General features: G+C 46.1%; 1 protein-coding gene and 1 long non-coding RNA gene across 2 annotated transcripts; one reads left to right on the forward strand and one right to left on the reverse strand.

The window, feature by feature from the left end:
• Positions 1 to 1696: 1696 nt before the first annotated feature.
• LOC6597302 (zinc finger CCCH domain-containing protein 13) lies at positions 1697 to 9243 on the reverse strand. Its single transcript, XM_002022407.2, has 5 exons — positions 8992 to 9243; positions 6448 to 6755; positions 6152 to 6378; positions 4214 to 4902; positions 1697 to 4141 (listed from the first exon to the last, which is right to left on the reverse strand). The coding sequence occupies exons 2-5, from the start codon at positions 6640 to 6642 to the stop codon at positions 2247 to 2249; spliced, it is 3006 nt and encodes a 1001-aa protein (XP_002022443.1). The 5' UTR covers positions 6643 to 6755; positions 8992 to 9243; the 3' UTR covers positions 1697 to 2246.
• On the forward strand, positions 6884 to 8288 carry LOC113566186. Its single transcript, XR_003408975.1, has 3 exons — positions 6884 to 7477; positions 8021 to 8063; positions 8133 to 8288. It is a non-coding gene; the product is annotated as an uncharacterized LOC113566186 (long non-coding RNA).
• Positions 9244 to 20478: the final 11235 nt, after the last annotated feature.

Raw genomic sequence — 20478 nt, forward strand, 5'->3', positions numbered from 1 at the left:
ACAAACAAACGAAACACAAGAAAAACCATCAAAAACTATTGTGAAAAAAACCAAACAAAAAGTTTTTAAATTAAACAATAAAAATGTAAAAACAACAAACAAATATTTCGATTGAAATCGGAATGGAAAGCCCCTGCCACGAAGGTGTGTTGTTGCTTTGGAAAGCCTTCTGGGAACTGTATGGCGGATCGATAAGAATATCATTATTTTTTCATTGGTGGGATTGGGGATGAAATAATCCGAAATCGTAGGGAAGGCTAGGCACTTTGTGGCGGTGGATATCGTGGGAGTTTTCACTACATATATCGAGCATATTAGATTCCACAGCATACGATAGTATTTTTAACATGGTATACGCCGGAAGGTCCACTAATTTGTTGTTTTTTTTTTGCTTAAAATTAAATAAACTCATTAAGGCGATACAAATCGCTCGATCGAAATGATTTATTTGATATATGAAAAGGCAGCAAACATACGGACACGATATTTTGCCGATAGTGTAAGTGCCATCCCAAGCGGAAGAGCGGGCTCGACTACTCTTGCGTTGCTCTGCTTCTCGAGAGAGCCAAGCCATGTGGGAGAGAGCGAGTCCGTACGTATGTGTGCATTCGCTTCAGGGCAGCACAGTTTTACAAGCTCTTCTGACGTCGGCAGAGAGTCACGTGCAAATTTGTGTTAGCGGCGCATCGCGACGGGAAAATAAAATGGAAGTCGGTCGGCCGCTTATATTTCTCTGCCCAGAGCCCTTTTCAAGCTTCGATTTCGTGCAGCAACACAACCAATCCCTGAGCAGAGCTATCCCGCTAAAGGGTAAAGCACCCGCACATTACTTTTCGCGCGACTCTCGCAACGAATAACTGTTATTCTTTTTTCATGTTTTCTTTGGGGTTTTAGAAGAAGTTCTTACCGAAAAATAGTCCGATCATAGCTTTGTACACGCTAAGACGATCGATCCATCATAAAGATGGCCCATCTCATCGCAAAAGTACGGCAATGTTCAATCTTCAGACGGGACCGGCTTTAGGAAGCGGCAAATTCCAGACAGAGGTCTCCCATTTTTCGAACCAAACTCCATCTTTGTCCTCCCTGCAGTCATTTTGGATTGCTAGAAGGCGCCATGTGTCCTGAATGGTCCTCGCTTCTGTCAAGTATAGATTCGAGCAGAAATTCGATGGATACCTCTGTCTCCACCCTTAGACCCTCCATAGAACTCCCTCGCTTCTTGCACAGAAAAAACATTTGAAGTCTACGAATGATGGTTCCGAAACTTAAAGGACTGTTCATTGTGCCGTACCCCTTCCCAAACGAGTCTCAGATATACTTTGAACGACAAGTGTTTTTGGAAGAAGACTCCCAGCTCTGCCAGTCAATAGAAGCCTCTCATCTCAGAAAATCAATCTCGTCCCAAATCGATCGAAAATCCAATATCATTGTCTAATTTTTGTTCTAGCGCTTTATTAATGCAAATATCAGAAGTTGATAACAATAGATACATCAGCTATGTATGTATAAATGTATATATATGTATTTATCTATATTATATGCACACAGGTATCAGATATCAGATGTCATTCATATGTGAGCTGTATAGCAAAAAAAAAAAAAAAAATTGAAATGGAAGTACCAACCAACCGCGCAACTTAAGGTAGCAAAAAAAAAAACCAAAAAAAAAAGAAAAATAAAAAAAAATTAAATATCAAATATCAAGAAACGAGATGGATCCGATCCGATCCGATTGATTTGCTATTCTTTTTTTTGTTCGTCTATTAGATAACACACACATATACAATACGACAATCGTAGGCTAATTCAGTATTATGCATATAATAATAATAATAATAAAAACACGATATCTCTCTCTCTGAAGGCACATAATTACAGGGGCTGGGCGGCGGCCCATCTAAGGCGCACTCCGTTCGTGGTCTATCGCCGAACTCCAAGAAGGGGTTTCTGGGGACCAGGAATTGAGTATATTAGTTACAATTTATATTTATATATATATGTATATATAGTATATATAATAAGTATATATATGTATGTCGGTGTCTGTGTCTGTGTCTGACTTGGGATCGGCGAAAAGTTTGGGGGAAGGAGTTTGGTGTGGGTTTGGTTTTCGGTGATCCCCTAATGGATTCGATTCGTCTCTTAGAATATAGAATATATATATTTATGTGATGTGATCTGATCTGATTCCAATTCGATTAGTATGGATTTCGTTGCACGGTTATTGCTCCTACGCGAATCTGCTAGTAGGGATTGACGGCAGCCAGGCCAACGCGTCCGCCGGATCGGGCGAACACCGGCTCCGCATAGCTGTGACGATAGCCCTTGGGCATGCTGGCCAATGGCTTGCCGGAAGCGGACGATGAGCCTCCTACTCCTACTCCTACTCCTGCTCCGCCTCCCTCAACGGATCTGCCGTTGCTGCTGCTTGGCGTCGGTGCGGGCGAGGGATAGCGCTCGATGTGGTGGCCCCGGGCGGAGCCCGAGCTCGATTTGGTCTCCGACGACTGCAAGTATTCGCGGGAATGGGCCCGCACCTGATGGCGACCCTGGTGCGGATCCCTCGCCCTCGCCCTTTCCTGCTCCCGCTCCCGCTCGCGCTCACGGTCTCTGTCATGGCGATAGGGGTCCCGGGACTGTTCTCGGGGCAGAGGAATCTCCTCACCACGGCGATTGTAGTCACGATCTCGATCCCTCTCCCTCTCTCTGTCGCGTCGCTCGGGTACGTGTCGTGGCTGTGGCTCCGGCTCCGGCTCCCAGTCGCTGCGGGAACGGGCCCGGGATCGGCTCAATTGATTGCGATCTAGATGCGGATTGGGGACCACCTCATCCTCCTCGCTCCACTGCTCATACGTGGCTGGTGGCTCCACAGAGCCGCGTCTGCGACGAGATGAGGATCTGTAGGGATCGGGAACGGACGGGGAGACGGGCGCGGTCATTTCGCGTTCATCCAGGTCATAGCGACTGCCCGAGCGCTGCTCCATGGCCCGAAACTTGTCCTTGGCATCGTGGAAGCGGTCCCTCTGCGATGCCTGGCTGGGAGGTGGCGCCACAAAGTCTCCCCTATCCCTATCCCGTTCTCGTTCCCGCTCGGAGCGGGGCTTGCGTGGATCGGGATTTGGTGGCTCGCCGTATCGCATGCCCGTCGACTTCATCATCTTCTCCATACTCTGGATATATGGCAGGCTCTCCGCCTCGCGATATGGATTCCGATCCCGGGAATGCTCACGTTCCCGCTCGCGCTCCCTTTCCCTCTCCCTGTCCCTGTCGCGCTCTCGATCATGCCTTCTCTCGGTTGTTCGCTGACCCAGATCCGAGCCCCGATGCACTGCAGCATATTTGTTGTGCCCAGCCCCTGGTGGACCACCTCCCTGCGACTGCTCGAACGGCAGCTCCGAGGGCTCTACATAGCGATGACGGCTGCCGCCATACCGCTGCGACTCCTCAGCCGCATAGGACTTGTGCATCTGATGGTGGCTGTGCTGCTGCTGCATCTGCAGCTGCTGCTTCTTTGATGTGTACTCCATGAACTTCTGCTTGTCCGTGAGGTTCTCCTTGCGGTGATGGTGCTGCTGCTGCGGCACCTTCTCGTGCCCGCTGCCCTGATCCGAATCGTCAAAGTCATCGAGATTCTCATCGAGTCGGGACGAGCGTCCCTTTCGGTCGCGTTCTCTGTCATGGCTGGATAGCTTCTTGTTGAGCAATCGATTGATCTCATTGTACTTGTCCGTGTCCCGCAGCTTGGCCGGCTGCTGCGGCCCCGTCTGGGGTGGCTGCTCCTGCTGCATGACGCGATTGAACTTTGCATCGTAGTCGGCTGGTCGCATAATGATCGGCTTGATGTCGTCCTCACGGTTCCAGGGCTTGTTCGCGACTGAGACTGAGGCTGGAGTCTTGGTCCGTTCTCGCTCCCTCTCCTTCTCGCGTTCGCGTTCCCTCTCCCGCTCCCGCTCCCGTTCCAATTCTCGATCGCTCGGCCTGGGCTGATACGGCTTGGCCGGCAGATCCCTCAGATAACTATCCTCGGGCGGCTGCACGGCACTCTTCCGCTTCAGCTGCACATGATGCGGAATAGCAATTTGTGACGGTTTGAGCGCTATCACCGAGTTGTCGGCCTCATTCGACCAGTGCTCGTCATCTGCGGGTGGAGAAGCATCGATCGGAATAAGCAAACTAGAATCAATTAATAATGTAATGTCAGTCCACCTACCGCTGGAGCTATTGAGCTCTTGTCTCTCCGGGCTGGGCGCCAGATCGGAGCCAATGCCCGAGGATCCCCTCGAGGACACCTGCTTGCCATTGGCATTGGCCGTGGCCGTGGCCAGTGGCTGGGGCGTGGCGCCTGCCGCTGGACCCTTGGGCGAGCCACCCACAATCAATGCATTGCGACAGCGACGCAGCTCGATGGCCGTCAGGTTGCCCTTGGAGCGGTGTACGGTGTCGTAGTCGCGGGGCGGCAGCAGCAGTGGCGGTCCATTGCCATTCAGTTTGGCCCGCAGCTCGGCGGCCAGGGAGTCGAACAGCTCGCTGTTCTGCTGCGGCGTAAGTGGCGGATGGTGCAGCGGATGTGGGTGTGGCTGTGGAGGATGGTGCTTTCCGTGGGGCGGCGACCGGGAAACAGGGGAACCTGCCACGCCGTGCTCCTCGCTGCACTCGGACTCGCGCGTACTGTTGCCGGTGTCGCTGCCCAGGGAGCTGCTGAAGCGCTTCGGCGACGATGTCTCGTGGCGGCGGCTCTGGTGGGCCGCATATCCAGCAGAGGACGCCGATTGTTGTGACTGATGATGGTGATGCTGGGAGGACTTTGTGTTCGACGACTCGTGTCGCTTGTCGTTGCTGCCAATGTGATGGTTGTTGTTGTTGCTATTGCTGATTGGAAGAGGCGGCAGGATTCCCAATCTGCAAATAACAAAAGGGTTAAAATCCAATAAAAGCAAGTATTAAAAAAGAAGCAAGTTAAGTGGAAAATTGATCGTTTTAAACTGTGTGGGCATGGCTAAATGTTCTATCTAGCTAGTAATAATAGACGGAGCATCAAAATTGAGCAATATGGTTATCAATCTAAGCTATTATCAGCCAAGGGGGAATTTCAAATAAAAAAATTTAATAATTTTAATGCATCACCTGAGGATGGCATGAATCTACAAGAAGAATTTAAAATCGTTAATATTTTCCGCCATTTACCTCAAGTAGCTGAACTGTTTAAATAGAGGGGGCTTAAGCGGGCTAAGTTCGGGTTTCCATCATACGAGACGCTACATATATTGTTGTTGACGAACCCAAATTTTGGCAAAAACAATCAAAGTCAAGTGTTTAAAATAAGCCAGTCAAGTAAAAACAGATTCATTTATTGGATAAAATTATGTGGGCAGGGCTGAGAGATCTATCAAGCTAGTAATATGCCACGGAATATCAAAATCGGGGAATATGTATAACAGAACTTGAATTCGTCAGTATATTTACGGTATATTTTTTAAATGAGACGGTATATTTCTGAGGGTCGGTCGGTATATTTTAACGATAAATCCGCGGTCATACTGCTCTGTAGTAAATAAAGTGCGCGATTTTTACGCCCGCGTTTAAAAACGGATTCCTTTGCGCCATTTTATGTTATTGATATGGAAATTGGTGCATTATCTGGCCAGTGGCCACAGAGGTTTAGCTTTTTTTTAAGTGTGTGAAGTGTTTGCTTCGCGTAAGGTGATTACCGCTACAATATGGAAGTCTAAAGAATGGCAGCTTTTTAGTGCTTGTTAATCAACAACAGCGAATAGTTGTAATGCTTCTGGGTTAGTCTTATCCCCATTTCAATTTTCCACCATATGTAAATGTATTTTTTGCCAAATATCAGCGTGCCAGCATTCCAAGATGGCGACAGCCAAGACAACTCTGGGGGCAAACGGTAAATGGCAAAGCTACGTGCCAGAAGCAAGCTGTAAAATGTGCATACAAAAAATAGTTTACCCGACAAAAAAGAAGTGTGCGGGCTATCTCGTTATGGATATGGGTGCGCTGACATTTGGCAGGGGTGTGGGCGCACATACAGAACCACTTCTTTGGTGGGGACTGGGACTGGGGCCCAAGCATTTTACTCGCAGGCACTCACACACACATCGACATTAATTGTGTAATGAAAACATACACATACCTTGTTTCCAGCTCCTCGAATCGTTTCTGATTGTCGGGACGATTGATGAGGACCTGCAGCTGTAGGTGCAACGCCTCCGCCGTTGTCTCCGAGTCGCAACGGTAGGCGTGGACATGGAGAGGGCACTTGGTGGCCGGATTGTACAGCAGAAGGACACAGGCCACGATGTCGTCGGTCTGCACGGAGCTGGTTATGGCACTGTGGGGTATCAGATGCTTCGATGCCCCCTGCAAACAAACCAGCAGACGTGGGGCTAAGCACCAGATGAATCTATATGCGTGGGACGCTGCGCTTACCTGCACGATTTTGATGCCCTTGTGGGAGACCTGAAGCGTCACCTTCAGCGGCTCCTGGCCGCGCGATCTGTCCACCAGATACGGCAGCACCGAATTGATTACGCGTGGGCCGCGCAATCCCTTGGCCTCCTCGGCGCCCAAGAACCACACATAGTACGAGGCCTTCTGCACGTCTCGACGCAAGCGCAACGCCATCTTCTCCGTGTCTGCAAAATGGGTGCGTGTGCGTCTCAAAGGAGCAATATGTTGTATAACGGTTTATCGTCTATGAATTTGGGCTTAAATGCGGACTATATCGTTGAAAACATCTGCAAGAAAACGAGCAAAAGGAAGTAAGAATTAGAGAATACCCTACAAACCGCTTGCTCTGCCTTGAAATAGTTTAATTATGATAAGATTCGTCTGAGTAATGATCTGATTTGTTCAACAGCAGGTGCACAGCCAAGAATCGACAGAGAATGGAAGATGGCCTCAACAGAAATGGTAAATCACACCACAAAATCGGCTTCAAGCCTTGCCAAGCCAAGCTCTTGAATGTCAAAGAGGAAACGTTACCAAATGGAGGATTTCAACGACAAAACTGGAATGTTTCGAGCAACTGTTTCGAGTGCCATATAACGGGCAGACCAGCGGACCACCATCTCGTCATGTGTCATAATTTGTGTGAAGCACGGCACTGCACAGCACCGAACAGAGGAGGAGCAGAAATATCAGAAACTGGTGCCAAAATCCCACCAAAATCAAAGCAGAGAAACCAGAGACAAACGGTATTAACCCGTCATACAGGTGTCGTTGTCTGTCGTTTTCTGTGTGTGAATGTGTATCCGATTCTCTCCTCTAATAACTTTTATAATCGATGATCTTGTGTGACTTGTTGTTCGCTCGTTCGTTCGGGGCCTCGCCGTCGTGTAGGCCAAAAGAATCTTGTTTTTTTCAGTTATGCATTCAACACAAAGGCCAACAAAAACCGCAACGCGAGAGACGATGAGGAGAGAGAAGACGCGCCAGTCAGATATTTATCAATATATAGGTATGCTTAAAAAATTTACATATGACACACACACACACAGACGTACACAAACGATAGTATTAACCTCAAAACGGATTTAAATTTAAAAAACGAGAAACGAGGAATGCATAATCACAAAACGATAAAAAAAACACGAAGAAAACAACCCAACGAGTGGGTACTACGATGACAGAACTCTATAAATATCTAAGAATACGTGACTCTGGGCATATCATGGAATACTAATTGTTGTATCAATCAGTAAATTGACTTAAGAGTGGGATAGGGGCATGCAATGAGTGCAATCCTCTCTAAAGTATTAGATCAAAATGTAAACAGATATTCCCCATTGAAGTGATCACATACCGTCTATTGGTGAGGTACAAAGAGGTACCTCAATATTTTGAGGAAGTAGATAGGTGGATGGATGGATGTCCGCTTGGGGTTTTTTCTCTGTGCGGCCAAAAACTTGTTTTTCCTATGGTTGTGATTGATGGAATAACGTACACAATAGGCAATTAATAGTAATTATTTATATTTCCTATTCTTTTATTGATTTTGTAGAAACCCGCTGCCAATACTGGAATTTTCTTGGGCTTTCTTAAAGGTTAGTTGGTTATTATTTTTGATTTTAATTGTTTTAAGAATAGTTCATTCAGTTTGTGCTCCCGAACAGGTCTGGAGCCAAAAAGAAGTCCGAAACAGAGGCAGAGCCATAGATACATATAAGGTAACCATTGGATGCCCGGCCCCCATCGTGTGATGAAAGACTCGTGTCGGCCGTTTGCCGTTTTGAAGATGATATTTGCATAAAACAATCCGTTTGCTGATCAGCCAAGCAGCAAATAAACAATTTGCAAAACAGATCTTTTGTTATGCGATGAGTTTTTGTTTTTTTTGTTCCCCCCTCTGTTTATCTGTAGAATCGTCTGTCCATAATTCCACGCGAGTGAGGAAGAAGAAGAAGTTGTATTGGCCAATGCTTTAAGTACAAACCAGATCGAAAGAGTGGTATCTGAAAGATACATGTAACTCTTGCCACCAATTGATGGTATGTTCTGTTCTGTTCTCGTTTCAGGCATTTATTGGATTTGCTTGTTGTTGTCTAAAAAATGGGCTAAGCGCCTTTTCTGCCACAATGCCACATGATGATGATGATGATGATGATGATGATGATGAATGTTGGGGCGGCGTTTGGGGGCATGGCTTTAAGAATCGTATCGGAACTGGCACTGGCACTGGCACTGGCACTGGCACTTGCACTACTATTTTGTTGTTGTTTCATTGGGTTTCTGCTCCAATTTGTTCAGAGAGTCAGAGCTCTCGATCAATGAACCGTTTTAGACACCAACACAGATGCACAAGATACACACCACACTCGCACAGAAGTGGAGCGTTTAAATTTCTAAAAAACTTATTTGATTAACGGTTAATGGCTCTCCGCCAAAGAGACTCAGAGTCTCTCACTCTCTTACTCTCTTACTCTCTTACTCTCTCTCTAGCTTCATCTTTTCTTCTGCCATCAACACACACACCTTAGCAGAGCCGCAGCAACAGATATATTTATATATATCGTGTATCGTATATCGTATATATCGTGTGGCGAGAGAGCAACAAAAAACAAAACAAAAAATAGCGTTAACAAAAAGCGCAGCGGTTCTACTTGTAACTAGTATTCCGTGAGAGAGCTCCAACTCGCGGTTGTTTGTGAAAGACAACGTCCCAACGCTTTGACCGCCTGCCATCGACTGACTTGTCTCACTGCCTGCCAGCGAACATTGTGGTGGCTGGCTCGAACGAACGAACGAACGAACGAACTCCCAGCCCAGCTCTTGGCCTGGTCGACGGTCTCGGTCTGGTCTGGTCTGGTCTGGCGTGGTGTGGTCTCTGCCCCGCAGACCCGGTTTGTGCGCCGAGCCGAGCCCGAACTTGTTTTGCTGTTGCCGCAAAGAAAGTCAAGTCGCGATATTGCATACAGTGTCGACAAAGTGCCCCAAGAATGCATCAAATCTTTAGTGGGTTTCGGGAAGATCTGAAAGGGATCTACTCTAAGAGTTTTTAAGCTATACTATGATTGTTTTCCACAGAGCTCGGAATAAGCGCAAGCAAAACTGTGACTGGCTTTCGTTAAAGCCTCTAAGAGCCTTCCAAATCCGCAACCAATTCCAGCAGGCACTCTTCTGTACCACTGTGCTGCTGCTGTCTTTGTGGACTTTATGGAGTGCGGGGGGCATGGGGGGGGGGCTTGGTGGGTGCTTGGTGGGCTCGGGGGAGTGTGGAGTGTCTTGTGCTGGAATGTGTTGAAATTAAAAGTTGTTGGGTTTTTGGGCGCAGTCGCGGCCCTGGCGCAGCACAGGCCAATGTGTTGGTTTTTTTGGCTTAGACAGGTGTACGCAGACGCTATTGTTGTTGGGTGCCGTGCCGCCAGTTGGTCGTTGGTGGTGCTATTGATACGAGCATAGCATTGAGCACTGTTTTTTGAAAAGCCGTCCGTGCATTCTACAAGTTTTCCATCCATCTACCGAAGACCTGTACACACACCGAACCGATTGAAAAACTTGGCATTTAACTTGTTTTGGTTTTCGTTTTAGCCATCGAGTGAAATCTACAGGTAATTCTCCTCTCCTTGTGGCCGGCCACAACGGAAATGCTCATGATTTAGTCAAGGTGTCGGTGTATTTGCACAATTCTTTAGACTTTTTGGCACAGTTTTCAAGAGTCAAGAGTCCCATATTTTTTTTGGGATATTTACAGATTGATTGATGGCTGGCACAGGGATCCCCCCCCCCCCCCCCCCCCCCCACCAATCGCAACTGGTTCTTCTCATAAAATGTTCGCCTTGGCCCCGGCCTGACGCCTCTGCAAACGTGAAAAGCACTCCAACATTTTCCAGATAAAGTGTTCTAATTTTTGGCACCGAAAACGCGTATAGAAAGCTGTCTTAGCGGATATCCGTACTACTTGTGGGCCTCAATTGATATCTAGATGGGGCTTATTGAACACCTAAAGATCCGCCATGGAAACACAAACAAAAAGGTGGCATTTGTATGTTTTTTGATTGGATTTTTCCCAATTTTTCATTTTGTTGTAAACGAATTTCCTGTTTTAGTATCTTTGTATCTTCATCAGAGGCTCGTTCATTATCATTATATTTCCCCCTAAACAGCCCTTTCCATCCACCAAACATTTCCTCAATTACAGAAAAGGTGGTCTATAAGAAATGTTTGTAATGCATTTTGGTGGAACTCATTTTCGACAGAATGTATGCCATGATGGGGCACTATTTATGGTGGGGTCATTGTTGGCTCTTTAGTAACAATCATATTTGTAAAGATAAAAGAGCAATTCACCCCAGCCCCTCCCCCACCGAAGAGCGTGACAAACGTCGAAAAATACTGGTTGAAAAAATACTGTAAATACCTTTAAGAAATACCGATTTAATGACCTTGTGCCGCCCCAGCCCCCAGTCCGCAGTCCGCAGCCCTTGCTGTAAATGCGATTTCGGCACGTTTTTTGGCTGCCAAAGATTTCACCAGCCGCACTGTTGTACAGGTTGTTGGCCAAATATCCCTGCTAACCCGATGACATGGAAAGGAGAAGAAAGGCGAAGAAAGGCGCAGAAAGGAGAGGCAGGGGCCGGGGCAGGGGCAGGGGCAGCGGTGGAGGGGGGAGGGGGGAGGGGGAGAGATCCAATGCCAAAACAATTGCCAAATGGAATTTCACTTTTCATTCGTCGATGGAAAAACTAAAAGATGGAGATGCAATTTTTGCAATTAAATTTCAACGGCTCTGGGAAAAACTGGTTGCTTAAATATTTATAGTAGGTCTACACACATATATCATGGACTTTTGTTGTTGTTGTTTATCGTTGATTTTTTTTTGTGAAATCCGAAAAGATAAATATGGCCAAGGCCAAAAGGAAGAAGACGAAGACGACGCCTCGGGCCGGAGGCCATCTCCCAGAAAGCTCCAGTAACTGATCTGTGGATGGAAACAAGTGGCTGGCTTTCTTTTGGGTGCGACAACAAGTTGTGGCCTCCTCTCCCAGCGTCTAGAGCTAAGCGTTTTTAATTGAATCGAGCAATGGTGCGATGTGGTGTGCGATGCCACAAGAAGAGAAGTCAAGTTGTCGTGAAACGCGTTAAACCGCTTTTGATTTTTATATAGTATATGTGGTGCTTGGGGTAAAAGTGGGTAATCATCATTAGCAGAGGCAAAACCAATCACTATGCCACACAGTCCCGTACCCCAACCACCTGTGGCACTCACTGTCTGCCGCGATCTGTGTCTGATTAGGAGGCCTCGCCTCTGGTGAGAGTGCGATACAAAGTCAATGGAAATGGAAAAGATACAAATTAAAACATTTCCAATGCCAGCACACGCGTGGGGGATTTGTGAAATTAAAGTGAAATTCACTTGATTTTGATGGCTTCTAAGCCCCCGGAGGCTCCCACGAATATGTCGCCCAAAAACCAACAAAAACTTTCAATTTGCAAAACAGAAAGCGAATTTCTCCCGAGAGGCACTTGGAAGTCGCACTTTCGATTGATTCTGTTGATTCTGTTTGGTTCTATGGAACTGGGAGTCCTCCCTCCCCTGCTCCACTTGGGGCACCTCTGCCTCCTACTGTCATCTCATCTCATCTCATCAGTGGCTGGCTTTGGCCACTCCCCGATCAACCCAGAGCCCCAGAGAGACCCGACAAAAGAAATTTGATCTATTTCACGTGATTAGCGGCAATATAAATTGCTTTCGAGGCTGGAGCGTGGAGAAGGAGAGGAGATGCCTGTCTGTCGGCATTCATTGATTGAAGATTGAACACTGGAGATTTGAGATTGGAGATTGGGTGAAAACGTACGAGTAGCTCTTTTGGGTGTGTCATAGGAGCATCATCGAAACGAGCCGATCACGGCCACATGCCACAATCGAAGGCGTGCCCCAAGCAGCTCCTTGCTAGACTCTCGAACGAGTTCCGTGTGTTCGGGGCGATTCATCATTTTGAATGATTTGCATGTGGAAAAATGATGACGATTTCTATTAAGTGCCGTCTTTGGAATGTTTTCCATTACTTTGGCTTTCGATTATTGATTCAGCCATTCTTGTGGTTTTTTTTACCCCCATTTCTAGTTCTATTTCTCCTGCTATAAATTATGTGCGCAAAGTGTGCCTCTGGTGGGTCTTGGCTTTTCCTGGAAAGCCCAGAGTTCAGCCAAGCCAAAAGTAATGGCTGTCTCTAAAAAGAGAAAGAACAGCCCAGAAAAACCCACAGCAGACACGCGCCCGAAAAAGTTCTTGAAGCAAGACAAAAAACATTTGGAGCTAGCGGTCCGTCCGTCCGTCCGTCCGTCCGTCCGTCCGTCCGTCTGTCCGTCCGTCGCTGATGGAGTGATGGAACAGTACGGTGTAATTATATCATTTAATTTCGGTTACGCGAAGACTGTGCTTGAGGCCCCCAAAACTCTGGGCATATAATTGCAAAGTTACGAAGCGTTAACACCGCGTAAAGATTGTCCAAATTTGATTGTGAATCGGATCGGATAGGATCGGAGCTGGGAACTATTTTCAGACTCTGGCTCCGACTCTGGGTTAATGGCTAAACGATGCTCTTGATTGATGTTTATTTTTTTGGGCCTAAATTGATTTATTTAACCAGTATCTGCCCTACCCGGCCCTGAGCCCTGGGCCCTGGGCCCTGGGTGTGGCCCCACCTTCAAACATCAAAGATCTGTAACGAATGCTGGCTAATGAATACATCTTTCCATTAAATGTATTAGTTTTTGGTAACTTTCTGCCAACAATTTGTTCGATTTTTGCGGTAAATACATGATTCATCTAGGAGAAAGAGAGAGGGAGAGAGATCTGTGGGTAAAGATTTCTATTTGCTTAAAAAATGTTAAAGTGAAAGTGCAGTCGGTCGGTCACTCACTCGATCGAAACGCAAACGCAAATCAATTATTTACGCGATAAGTAAATGTGTTCACATTTATTTGTTTAATATTTCTCCTCCGCATCTCCGTATTTATTGATTCATTCATTTGCATTGTATTCGCTGTACTCTGAAACAAATCATAATCATAATTATTAGCTGAACAGAAAATATACAAATCTTCGCATTCCAAGCGAGAACTCCCCATTGAAACCTCCTCAAGAATTCGAATAATATTTCCAGATATCTACCAATATATTCCATTCAGATAATATTTGATTTTAGGGAGAAATACGGACGATGCTTTCTAGAAAATTCTGTCTCTTAATGATGGAAAAATTCCGAATTTATAGAACTTTAATTGAGGGAGCTTTTGGGTCTCAATCATTGAATAGTGTGTTAAATGGAGGCTTTCATTATCGTTTATTTCTTTTCTTTCGTTCCACATCATTTAAAAAAAAAGATTTGGCTCTGAGTAATAATGTTTTCGAACTAATATTTTAGCCTGATTCTCGAGCCCCACCATTATCCTGTGTAAGCCTCAATAACGCCCAACTATATTTAGTCGTAGTTTTTTTAGTTCAAAATTAAAAAAAAACCATTTCAAAACTGTTTAATCGATTCCCCCATCGATTGCCTCCTTCTATAGAGAGAGAGAGAGAGAGAGAGAGTGTGAGGGGCAGTACCCCTATAAAATACATAAGTTACATCATAATATATTATGCGCAAGACCATGGCGAAAGAAACGAAACCTAATCAACATATGAGCATTGGCAGCCCCAGAGGAGGGCCTCAGCTCCAGTCCTTAGGTCTGGCTCTGGCTGGGGCTGGGGCTGTGGCTGGGGCTGTGGCTGGGGCTGTGGCTTTGCTTCCTGATTGCTTTCCAGCCCATGACAGGTGCTGATTAACTCAACAACTTTGTGGCGGCTGCGATGCTCAGATGCAGTTGCATTTGCCGCAATTTAAATGCCAAAAGTTTGCTTGCGTTTTTTTTTTTGTCATTCTCTCTGGGTGCGTGTGTGCCATAAATAACTTTGGGGCTTGGCTCCCAGTCTCCAGACTCCAACCGCTGTCTCCGTCTCCCCTCTGCGGCTTATGTAAGGTTTCGCTGATCGAAACAAAAACAAAAACAAACAACAAACAACAAAATAGTACAACAAAAACTAGCTTTCCTGGTTTCTTTTTCTGATTTCGTGTTGATGGTTTTGGGTTTTGGTATCCTATGCAGAATGTGCAGCATGTGCAGCATGTGGCATGTGCAAAGGGTATCGCAATGCCACCCTTTCCTTCTGGGTTTCTGCCTCTAACTGTTGTTTTCGGTGCGCCATGCGTTGCTTCTACTCATTTCCTATTAATTTATGTTAATTATTTTGAAAAAAAGAAAGAGCCACATGCAAGCCACCGCTCCACGCTGTCCGCTCTCCGCTCTCCGCCTCTTCACTGGGTTTTAGATTGCTGGATCTTCTCCGTGTGCTGTGTGCTGTGTGCTGGGGCATACACAAGTTCACTGACTTGTTGACAATGAATTGACAAAAGCCTGAAGCCAGCACCAGCCACAGCCCCCAGATAGCGGTTGAAAAGAGCTTCAGCGAGGAAGAGACACTGGGAAGAAGACAGTGGGGCCTCAACAATGGAGATGATACCACACAAAATGCCAGACATAAGTACATTACACACATGCGAACACCAGAACACCAGAACTCTTCAGGAGAGTGCCAAAAGAAATGCCAACGAGGGTCGATCGATGAACAGTCCATTTAGATATCTGTATCCCTCTCTCTTCGCTGCTAGCTCTATCCTAGGTACATATATCTCTTGAACATTTCTCCACAACTTTGACTATGTATATTTTTCTATTATAGGAAAAGTGTGGGCACGAAAGAGCGAAGCGAGTGTGCTGGGGGCCTTGGCCTCTGGATCTAAAAGACCAAGGTCAATACAAGCCCACGACCAAGACTCTCTGTAGATCTGTAATGACATCCAGCTATGGGTCTTCGTTACTTTGCCCTCTCCTTCGGATCAGCAAGGAGCCAGAGGATCTGTTGTATTCGACTTTCGGCTAGATGACGTGCGACTCTAATGAACTATACCCATGGAACCCCGCAAGTAGACATCTTCCCAAGGCAGGAAGGAAGAGAGACCTGGGAGCCAAGGCGCAGAACTGAGGAGGTGGTAATATAGAGCTTCCAGACTTGGTAAGTACATATTTTATAGACAAAAAGTAGAGACATGTCGCCTCCGAATCAATGCGGTAATACTAGTAATATTACTACTAGAAATTATAGTAATAATTCGAATAACCCTCGCACTCTTCGTGCTGGCTTTTGTGCGTCTCAGACTTACTGAATCTTAGCGTCCGGCAGAGGAATCTAGAAAGAAAAAATAACCACTGCCTGCGGCTGCCAGAAACGTATTTAATTAGAATTCTTAGACACTTTTAGGATTGTGTGTTCTTTTAGCGGCTTTGCTTGGATGGAAATCGATTGAAGATGATGATGGTTAGACATCAGATGGTGATCAGCTGATGTCATGTCAGGATCCGAAGCCGGTTTGGCGTTTCGTTTGGCTTCTTGCGGGGTAATTAATAATTTAATACCCCAACCAAAAAGAGCTTTGAATTGAGGTCAGAGTGCTATAAATAAACCCGATAAAACCGATTCGAAATTTCGCCTTGAATATGGAAAGTTTTGAAAGAACCCACAAGAACAAAAACAAAACGAAATGTGGTTGAATGTATTGATATTTAGACACATTATACAGATACACGGGTACTTGTTAAATGGTATGGGATAGGTTTCTCTGTGTACAGGGGTTTCCTGCTGCAATAAAAGTCTTTTCCATTTCCGCTTAAGAAAACGAAAGAACGATAGAGAACTTTAACCCAGGCACCTGCTTAAAGAATGGCCAATGGAGGAGGCCAAGAGGCAGGCAGCCGCAGTCATGCTTGGCTCTGTGCCTATTTTCTGTAAGCCCTCATTTGCCCTCAATTGAAAGGCGAGTACGAGTACCACCTCGAAATGACTTCATTTGCACGACACGACTCGTCTCGACTCGACTCTTGTTGTTTGTTACTTTTTACCTTTCTGCTTGTGTTTGTGTGGGTCCCCCCTTTTAGCCGCGTTTGCTTATTGGCTTACCCGCACACAAATCAAGGTTAATAGTGGATGAATGGATGGTTGGCTGGACGGCTGTCTGTGGTGGTCTGTGAGCATGCGCACACCTTTCCAATCAATCAGTTTACACAAAATTAGCATACGCCCCAACGCCCCAACGCCCCAACGCCCCAACCAACGGTCACGTCACGACGACTCGAACAACTCCCAAAAACTGTGGAAACATGGGAAATATTCTGCACATTGGCATGGAAAAGCGGTACGTATTTCTATTCTATTTCAAAGAAAACCCCAATTAAAGCACATTCACCCCGGTACAGATCCAATTGGGAATGTTTATGGCCAAAAAATGTTCCAAAGGCTTCCAGGATACAAGCAAAAAAAGGAACAACAATGCTCTTTTCAACCTCCTCCGCGCGCTGACAAGACAATGAAAAGTGAAATTGTCTCGATAGATATTTCGTTTTGTATTTGGAGGTTGGTAGTGGGGAATGGGGAATGGGGTATGGGGAGTGGGGTATGGGAATCAATGAAAGTCACAGGCAAAGTGCAGAGGGAGTCGATGCTCGCATGTTCGCATAATCATGCCAAAAACGGCAACAAAAGACCAATGAAAAAGTGGCAAAACACAACGACACAAAAAGCCGGCCGAAAAGGAGAAAGGCACAGGCAAAGGCAAAGGCAAAGGCAAATGCAGACTCTCAACATTGAAGGCCTCAAGAGCTGAGGAGGAGCCACCAGCCCGTGCGAGTCTCAAAGCATCACCTGCACAGATCTGTGGTGGCACAGATCTGAAGGACGTTTGCCCAAAAGGTCAGTGAAGCTCAAGTTTGAAATACAATTAACAATTAAACATTCAAATGTTTCTTTCAGGCAGGCAACTTTCACCATTCGAGACCCCAACGACAGAGCCAGCCAGCCAGCCATCCATTCCAGATAGACGTACCCGATGTCAATCAGAAATGCCATCCACATCCACAGACAGAAAGACAGACAGACAGGTCTACTCGTACGGGTATTTCTTTTTGCACAATGCCCGATTTCATTGAGAAATGCTGAAGGTTAAAATGCAATTGAAAGAAATTAAAATACAAATAATTGGGCAGACATGAGAGGAAAGCTAAGAGAGGCTTCAACTTCAATTTGAAGCTCTCTGGCTCTTGTCACAGATTTGCTTATCAAATTAGCCTCAAATTGCGGCCAGCCAAGCGGAAAGTGGTGGCAATTTCTGGCTTAAAGTGATAGAAAATAATTCGAAATAATAATCCCATATGATTGGTAATGTTTAAGCTTTAAAGTAGACTCAAAGACTGCTAAAAGCAAGTGAAAATATGATGGGATATCTTTGAGATCTTCAGAAGTCGGACAAACCTTGTCTTTTTTAGCGCCGATATTGACATCAGTACCGGTTGATTTAATATTAGTGGATTTGTTGTAGATTTTATTTGTAAAATATGTCGAAAATTGTTCGCTCAGATCTTTAGGACCTGCTGAATGGTTTGATTGGAGTCGACAAAACGACTTGTACTTTGTACTCTCATTTTCTTCTTCGAGCACCAGCTCCTACACTTGCCCGCAAATAGTACCAAAATGGAGCCAAGTGGAGCCAAATGGTGGAGGCTAAGTGGAGTGCAGTTTGCCAGTAAGTGCAGCACTTGATGTCCACTTAAGGTCCGTGTCGAGAGTGCTCCGTTTGCCCCCAATCTGTACGGATGCAAAGTGCATCTATGGACCGCCTTTTAGTATTCACTTAGCCCTGGCGGATATTGTGGCTCTGTGGCTTTCTACTGGCGGGCCAATTAAATATTCCAAATATTTGTACGTGATATCCAAGGCGGTGGCGTGGCCTTTTGTTGCATTTTGTCCGATGCAGTTTTTGTGTTTGGAAAAAGAAACCATTCGAACCATGCTAAATGCATTCATAAATACACATTCCTTTGTTGTTTCGATGACATTTAAAGTATTTGCTTTGGAGTTATTTTTCAAGCTTAAGGAAATGCAAACATTGCGCAATGCTCCAACAAAATTGTAATCTGTTAACAAAACAAAACAAAACAAAAGCAAATGTCAAAGACAATCGCTCAAATGGCACCAAAAAAAATGTCATAACAAGCCCCCGACAGATGCCGAAACAAATAAAATAAAATTGCAATTGAAATGCCAAACGCTAAACGCTAAATGGCAATGCGACACCAAAAAATACAACAAAAATATATACAAAATTCGTCTATGCAACAACAATAAAATTCTACAAAAACCACCAAGAGAGAGAGAAGGAGCGGAGCGGAGTGGAGTGGAGTGGAGTGGAGACCACGGCTGCTGTGACCCACAAAAGGAAAACCCCAAAGCCAACAAAAATGTTTCTTTCGGTTTTCGGTGGTGCTTTTTGAAGTCTGATTTTTGGAGTATACCCTTCCCAAGGGTTACAAAAACACGACGGTGTTCCAACTGATTTTGTGAGACAGTCCACGACTACAGAGCAAAGGACCTTAAAAAGGGTCCAAAGGGAGCAGCCAGCGAGCGTCTAAAGACCATAATGGGTAAGCATTTGTCAGCTGTTTGGGGATATGCCCATATCCATGTCTTTCAAGGGTATCAAAATGTTCGGTTCTGGGTAAGCGAAGCGGCTTCCTTTTCTGGTTTTGGCTTTGCTTCTTCTTCTGGCTTTTGCCGGATAATTGCGGCATTTGAAAAGCGCTTGTGCATTGTTTTCCAAGCTGGTGGCGGGGATTATGCAATGCCAGGCTTTGGCCCTCCCCTCCCCGCGAACTCCCTCTCTGGGGCCGCACTCTGGTCACATGGAAAAACAGTTATCTGTGAAATTGCATCGACAAACGTGATGAACGTTACCCCAATACACACATTCGAGGCGACGTTTTCGGAGAGTCGCGAACAGAGTCCCACCGACAGAGACTGTGTCTTGGCTGGGCTTGGATCTGGGCTCGGATCCCCATACCCATACCCATCCCATCTCCATCTCCATCCCCAACCCAGTTGCAAAGATTTTGTGACTCTTCCGACTTGAGTGCGCTTTTGCGCGCTTAATTCTCATGTCATGCCACCAGAGAGAGAGAGAGAGACAATGCCACAACCTCGGCATCGGCATCGGCATCGGCAACGGCAACGGCATGGCTCCATTTGCAGCCTCATTGTCGGCTGTTCTTCACTGCCTCTGGGGGCCTCTGGTTGTGTCGTGAGACGCCGGGAAGATGCGCCTCTGCACTTTTACCTGCACTTTTACCCCCCTTTTACACCCGTTGCCACCCATTCTCCTGAAAACACACCCACTGCCGGGTTGACACAGTCTCTCACACTGAGGTCTCCATATGATCACGTCATGTGCCAGAGGGTTACACGAAAAGTTGTGGACGACCGAGGGGCGCTGCTGCATCACCAAGCCCAAGCCCAAGCCCAAGAGCTCGTTCCTTTTGGTAGAACTTCCATGGCAACACTCGAGTCTGGGCACGGAGGAGAGTATGTGGAATTTGTGTTAACATTAAAGTTAAAGCCCCTTCCCAGGTAATTACATCTCCAGCAGCAGCAACTAACTAACAAATACACATGCACAGACACACGAACACACACAAAATTCACAGTTGCAGTTTAATGGGCCTAATGAGCGGTTTGTTCTGTAACAACACCAGAAACAACGACAACGACAACGACAGGCCACAATCTTGGCAACAAAATCCAGACAACAGCAGCAGCCACAATGCGAGCAACTAATTCGCCCAGCTGCTCATGCCCTTGCCACCTCAGAGGGTATCACGGTTTTCTCGAGCAGCAGGACGAAGGTTTTCCTTTTGGGGAAACAGAGCCGCGTTCTCTGGCATTTATGGGAGGACTTTCAACACCCTATGTCGCTTTGAATCCAAGAGATGCGAGTATATGGATTCGTAGATCTTGAAGTGTATTCCAAAGTCTGTGGACCCCAAGAGCTACCCTTTCTTTTTGTGTGCCACATTTTGTGTGTGCTCTGTATC

The sequence above is a fragment of the Drosophila persimilis genome, unplaced genomic scaffold (genome assembly GCF_003286085.1).
Source record: "Drosophila persimilis strain 14011-0111.01,24,50 unplaced genomic scaffold, DperRS2 tig00000606-arrow-arrow-pilon, whole genome shotgun sequence".
In the NCBI taxonomy this organism is placed as follows: Eukaryota; Metazoa; Arthropoda; class Insecta; order Diptera; family Drosophilidae; genus Drosophila; species Drosophila persimilis.

What these genes read in the sequence shown, in the direction of transcription:
- LOC6597302 (XM_002022407.2), bottom strand. Translation starts at nt 6,642, where the DNA reads ATGGCGTTGCGCTTGCGTCGAGACGTGCAGAAGGCCTCGTACTATGTG. An exon ending in TTCGAGGAGCTGGAAACAAG is followed by an intron (nt 4,903 to 6,151) that starts GTATGTGTATGT and finishes TGTTATTTGCAG; the next exon opens with ATTGGGAATCCTGCCGCCTC. An exon ending in AGAGCTCAATAGCTCCAGCG is followed by an intron (nt 4,142 to 4,213) that starts GTAGGTGGACTG and finishes CTCCACCCGCAG; the next exon opens with ATGACGAGCACTGGTCGAAT.